The 6,460-nt window shown below is 39.5% G+C and overlaps 1 protein-coding gene across 1 annotated transcript in view; it reads left to right on the top strand.

Moving 5' to 3' along the window:
- Positions 1 to 5,932, top strand: part of Tmx1 (thioredoxin related transmembrane protein 1) — a 64,072-nt gene extending 58,140 nt beyond the window's left edge. The window contains exon 9 of the mRNA XM_048798593.1: positions 5,898 to 5,932. Within this exon, the coding sequence (XP_048654550.1) occupies positions 5,898 to 5,917 (20 nt within the window). The 3' untranslated portion in view covers positions 5,918 to 5,932. The remainder of the gene's footprint in view (positions 1 to 5,897) is intronic.
- Positions 5,933 to 6,460: the final 528 nt, after the last annotated feature.

The following is a 6,460-nucleotide window of genomic DNA, read 5'->3' as shown; positions in this document are numbered from 1 at the left end:
ACCCACCCCAACTAAAGCCTTGCCTATGTGAAAACCTTGACTAGTTTTTATTTCTATTGTTACTAGGCCAGAAGTTCCTGTCTCTGATATAAATGTGACTATAAAGGCTATACTGATGAGGTTGCAAATAGAAATGAGAACTTCACTGGACATCTTATTAGGGGCACCCTTTGTTAACACTTTTGCAAAGATTTTTATTGCATTTTTGTCCAGGTTCTTATACTTTGTGGGAGGCTGAGCTTAAAGGTGGTAGACTAGTTTATCTGGAGGAGGAAATTTCAAGGTAAAAGCATTCAGGCAGCAGTGTGGGTATGGTTGCTGTTAGGTAAATTTATAGTTAGAATCAGAACCAAACAGGAACAGAGCAGAAGGTTTCTGAAAAGGTTGCAGTTTGGCCAAAAGCAGTATATGTAAAGGTGTCATCATGAGGGTCTAATTTCTAGCCTTCAGAAAAAGAAACCAAAAACCCAAGTGCCTTCCAAGGTACAATAAGAAAGATGCCTCAGGGGCATCTCAGGAATCTGCAAGGCTACCTCTGGAATCTTAGGTTCGAAGGTGTAAAAATGCAGATTTGTTTGAAAGACTTTCTATTTCTTTAGCAAGGAACCTTGGGACTGCCTGCCTAGGACCCCCTAAGGGAATTATTCACCCTGGATTTTTTCCCTAAGGTCATCTGGCAAGGCACTCAGAAGCCACTACAGGGGTGGTTCAAGCAGCCCAGTTATAGCTTATGCTGGTCACAGGCCTTGGCATTGTCTACCAGATGATGGTTTTGCAGACATGTAGAATGTAAGACTTATGGAGTCATGGAGGCTTCCACCAAGATTTCAAAGGAAAACTTGGAAGGCCAGGCAGTGTGTTGTGAGGTGAGCATACCTGCAAGCAGCCCCTGACAGGGCAAAGTATGGGGCTATGAGAATGAAGCCAAAGCTTCAGTGAAAAACCCAGAAGGGTAGACGTAGTGGCAATGTGCATTGACCATCAGGTAAAGTTACAGGCAGTGTGCAAAGTCAGTCTGAAAAAATGGCCATTTGGGATACAACCAGAAAGACCAAAGAGGCAAGGATGCCTAAGCGTGAGAACCCACATTCCACTATAGTGTGCTGCAGGTGCTGGAAAAGGAGATTTAGGATTTAATATTTAGTTGTTAGGTTTTGGTGGTACTTTGGGCTGATCTGTTAAAGGTGGTAGACTAGTTCCCCTGTTCCTGTCTCTTGAAATGGGAATGTATACTCTGTGCCCGTCCACCAATGTACCTTGGGAGTGTGTTACTTTCTTTTTGATTTTTATAGGGGCTTCTAGCTGTATTTGCATAGAGTCTTAGAATAGGCTTTGGTCTTGAATTTTTGAGTAGCTGAACAATTAAGACTTTGGGAACCTTGGTGGATGGAATGAAGGCATTTTTATATTGTGAGATGGACATGGCTCTTTGGGAAATGGGGGCAGAATGCTACAGTTTGGAGCTTGAATGTTCCCAGAGTCCATGTGTTGTTAAAGGATTGGTCCCCAGGGTGGGGCTTTTGGGAGGTGGTGGAGCCTTTGAGAGGTAGGGACTTGTGGGAGGCCCTTAGGTCTTTGGGGGCATGCTGCTGGAGGGCACATTGAGTTCTCAATCTCTTCTTCTTTTTCTCTTTCATTTCCTGGCCATGAGGTAAGTGATTTTGCTCTGCCATGCACTCCCACTATGATGTGCTATGTCATCACAGGCCCAAAGGAACAAGGCTGGCAACTTCAAAACTGAGACAAAATAAACTTTATCAGTTGACTATTGCAGGTATTTTGATCAAGTGACAGGAAGCTAACTAACACATTCCTCCAGCTGGTAAGTTCTCTGAGGACTGGTTGAACTATTCTGCCCACTGATGAATGGCCAACATCTGGTACAATCCCTTGGTTAATCTCTGTTGAATGAGTGAATGACTATTCCAATTAATGTAAAACTTCCTCCATCCATGGAGAGGAGAGGCTGAATATATTTAAAAAATAAACAAGTCATACTTTTGTTATACCACCCTAATTGATATTGAGTATTCAGGCCAATATTTACCTTTGTACTTATAATGATGGACATGTCTGTGAAACAAAGTAAATCATATTTTGAGTGAGTACTAAAATCAGCTCCATTTTATCTGTATTACCCAAATTGTTGAGGTTCCTGTAAAACTGCTGGAAAGAGTGATTACCCTGTCTTAGTGAAGTGTTAAATCTGTCCATTTCTGAAGGACAGGGACCTATAATATGTTGATTAAAAAACACTAAGGGTCTTATTAATGCTGGCTGTTGAAAAGGCTAAAATCAAATACATGGAAAATGGCCCCATAAATTAAACCCACACCTTTATTGCAGTTTTAAAAGAGGAGTCACTATATTTGTGGAACCATTTCCTATAATACTTTTTAATAAATTCTATAATTTTAAGCTTTCTTTTATTTAGTGGAAATGAGATGTTTCTGAGAACCATAAGCCCTTTACTCTTTTTTAATGTTTTGTCTTAGTGGCTCACTTTTGGCATCACATCCTATTTGCTACTTATCTCTACTTTGTAATTTAGATTTTTGCTTTATGTTAATTTAGTCCTTACTTTTATTTTATGAATATGATTTTTCTCCTCATCTACACTTTAAGCTTCTTTTTTTTTTTTTTTGGTGGTGCTGGGAATTGAACCCAGGGCCTTGTGCATGGTAGGCAAACACTGTACCAACTGAGCTATATCCTCAGCTCCCACTATAAGCTTCTTATAAACAAGAAACCAGGTCTTTTTCTACTTCTGTATCCTAAGTGTGACATTCAGGGTAGGCAAAGTCATACAGCAGTAATTAAGCACCCCAAGTCTCAGGGGCTTTATTTCCTTCTCCACCTACCTATCTATGTGGGTCAGCAAAGGTACTCTGATCATTGTGTTCTCTCAGGCACCCAAGGTGATGAAAGCTTCATCCTGACACCTGCTTCCCTGAGGAAGCATGAGGAACTCTGCTGCCAGCTTTTGAAGTTTCTGTCAGTGTGTAAAAGCGTATCATTCACACAACCAGAAGAATGAGAAGTTGTACTCCATTTATGTATGATGTGTCAAAATGCGTTTTATTGTCGTGTATAACTAATTAGAACAAATAAAAGAAGAAAGCACATCATTCCACATGTGTGTCACTCACTAGTACAGGTCCAAGCGACAGGCCTGACTTCAAAAGGGTTGGGCAAGGGCAACCTTAACAAGTGCTGAGAGAGAGGAGCCAGGGACACAGGATACACTGCAGCAATGATTCACACTCCGTTGTCTGCTTGGTTCCAGGCTCCTGGTGAGAGTTCTGTATGCTTTTTTTCACTAAAGGTGTAGGCTAACCCTAAGGGAGAAGAAAGTTGCTGGTTGAAAATGAAGGGCATATTAATTACAGTGTATTTCTACTTTCTTTCCTGATTTAAACTTTTAAAATCTGTAAGGGAACACCCTAGAGAATATTTCAAAATGAAGGACCCATGTGAATACTTGCCTTTATGCAGGAAATGCACTGATTAATCATTTGGTTTTCCACCCTGACCTAGTCAACATTTCTGCCAACGATTTGAATGACTGCGGATGTTGACATGTAGAAAACACTTGCGAGCTACATGAACCTGGAAGCAAGTTACTGGAGTGAGTAATTTGGGTGATAGAATTATGATCCAAAGCTGGAACCATGGGCTGGAATTATGAGTTCACTCTAAAGGGTCAATGTGTAATATTTGAATCTAAAGAGCAGTTGCACAACTATGGGATGGGCTTTGAATAACACCATGTGAAAAAATCTCTGTGGCTCTCCATGAACAGTGCTATTATTGAATAAGGGGATGTAGTGGCCAAATGAGCTGGAGGAATGTCAGTTTGTCCACCTGGGAACTTGACACCCAAGAGAGGACAGGGCTACATAGACTGCTCAGGCAATGTGCAGAGGCTTGAGTTCAGTTTGGGATGTCATTCTTGGAGGGATCTGGACAGATGAGTCTGCTCAGTGGAGAGTACCGAGATTATGAGTGCAACAAGAACACTCAAGGAGCAAATGAAGGAACAGAATCAACTTAACCTAGAGAATATAGAATGGACTGGGGAAATGTGAGATGGGAAGGCAATCTTTGGAAACCCAGAGCTTCCAAATAGAAGAGGGAATAAACTTTTATCTTGTCACAGAAGACAGGACAGGAATAGGTTATAGGGACACTGATTTTGACTCATGGTGTAGAAAAGAATCCTGAGAAAGCTAAGTCTCATGTAGGTTATGTCAGTGAAGGGATTTGTGAATCCAATGAGTACAGGGACAAGCTATCCCAGTTTAGCTAAGATTTAGGGGTTTTGTAAGATTTGGGATTTTTAGTGATAAAGCCAGGAAAATCCTAGGCAAGTCCATATAAATTAGTATCCTATTAAAGATTGTCTTTAATCTCTTTCTCTAAAGAGATTCTGTGATTTCTAAGAAAGATATGTTGGTTTTTCTCAGAAAAATGTAAGGCAAAACAATGATTTTTACACAGTATTTTTGGTTACCAATCCCATACTAATTTAATCACACAGTATTTTTTGCATGCTGCTTGAGCAATTGTTCAGATCTGTGTCTAAGATTTAATCATTGCTGGTAGATTCATGCCCGATAATTGTGTCACATAATCAGGTGAACATATCCCTGCAAGCCCAAAGTCATTCATTATATAAACGAGCATTTTGGAAATAAAGAGCTGCACCTTTCTTAAGAAATCACAATGGATAATTTTTTTTTATTGTTCAAATTGCTGTAATTCTTAGATAAAGCATGAAGGAGATGAACAGCAGCAGTACAGGCAGTTTAAAAATTCCATCATAATGAAATTTCACTGTGGTTATGCACAATGAAAGAGCTGTTTATGTTCAGCACATTCTTGTAGAAACTTTGTTCTTTTCTTTTATTACTTGTTGTATTTGTGATTCTGTGGTAAACTTATTAAATCAAACTGCAACCTTGCAGTTTGGGATCAATGTTTGTGTTTTTAGGAACAATACCCTCACAAAGAGGTTTTGTAGTTTTCTCCTGGCATTCTTCTTGGGGATATGTCACCTTTTCATTCTCATTGTTCAACCAAAGTAAAACCACGAGATAGTAACTGAGGCTTGCCAACTTCCTGAAGCCTTTCCCCTTGTAATACTTGATAAAAACATGTAAATAGAGTCCTTTGAGAAGAGAAGTAACTGGTGAATAGATTGTATTTTTGTCTAGTTGGTGATTTATGGAGGAGAGGGTGTCCTTTCAAGTTTCTGTCTGTCCTTACATCCAGTCCCAACAGAAGAAATACATGGAGATGAGCGAATTCTAGAGAGGCTCTGATGGGACTGAAGGGAAGTGGCAATAAAAAAGTTCTAGCCCAGAAGAGAGTAGCAGGAAACCAGTTGCTCATTCAGACCCCTGCCGTACATGCTCCTTCCTTTCCGTTTGGAATCACACATTCTGGGAGTTTTCTTTGGATCATACACCTGATTCTTCTCTTTGCACTCAAATAAACATCACTCTCTGTTCTTGGACTTGTGCTGTCCACTTAAGTTGTTGGTAACAGACTTACTATACGGCCAGGAAAAGAAATCTTGTAGTTCATGATAAATAAAATTCATAATGGATACAGTCTTAGTAGTCTTTAATTGTATGCTCCTTTAATATCCATATAGGAGAGGCATACAGTTGTCTTATTCCCTGGTTGTATCACTGTGCATTCTGTGACTATGGTAGACTAAGAAACTCTAGTTGGGAACATAATAATACAATTTAGAAGGACAGTGATAGAGAAGATGTACATTTGTTACTAGAATATGCAATCCCCCTCATATTCTCTCCAACCTGTTAAGTTCAACAAATACCATTCTGGAATATGAAACTGAGCATGTGTCTCTGTGCTCACCTTAACAGCCTTTCACATTGATTTGTGAAGAAAGGACTAAAATTTTTGAGTGGACACTGCACTTGTGATCCAGAATCTCTGAAATTTTTATGAATCAACCCCGTGGTGGAATATTGGAAATCCATTGTTCAAGTTCAGAAAAAGGCTTGCCAAAGGTAAATAGCATGTGTGCTCATCAATGATAATCAGCTTTATTTTATTTTGCAATATTCCAGCCATGTTTAAACACTCATGGGAATGTGCCTGCCCTTTTCCAGGTTTGTATTTGAAGTTGTTTAAAGGGATAAAAGTGGATACCCCCAGTGCTGTCAAGTGATTGCTTACATCTTCTCTCTTGGTACTCATTTCTCCTGGATCTAATGCTTTTCTTATACTATTCATATCGAGGTAAAAATTAACATCCCCCTATTATTTCCCATAATTAGGATGAAGATGACACTTGGTTGTAGAAGGAAAGCTATCCTCAAGAGAGAAATTGGAAAAGAGTATTAAGAAATAATTTGCTTGTGGGGATATTTATATTTTGGATGTGAGCTGTCTCTCCCAAATCTCATGTGTGAGACAATGCAAG

The sequence above is a fragment of the Marmota marmota genome, unplaced genomic scaffold, assembly GCF_001458135.2.
Source record: "Marmota marmota marmota unplaced genomic scaffold, marMar, whole genome shotgun sequence".
Classification (NCBI taxonomy): domain Eukaryota; kingdom Metazoa; phylum Chordata; class Mammalia; order Rodentia; family Sciuridae; genus Marmota; species Marmota marmota.
Note: the sequence above shows the minus strand (reverse complement) of the source record. Positions and strands in the feature narration are given on the sequence as shown.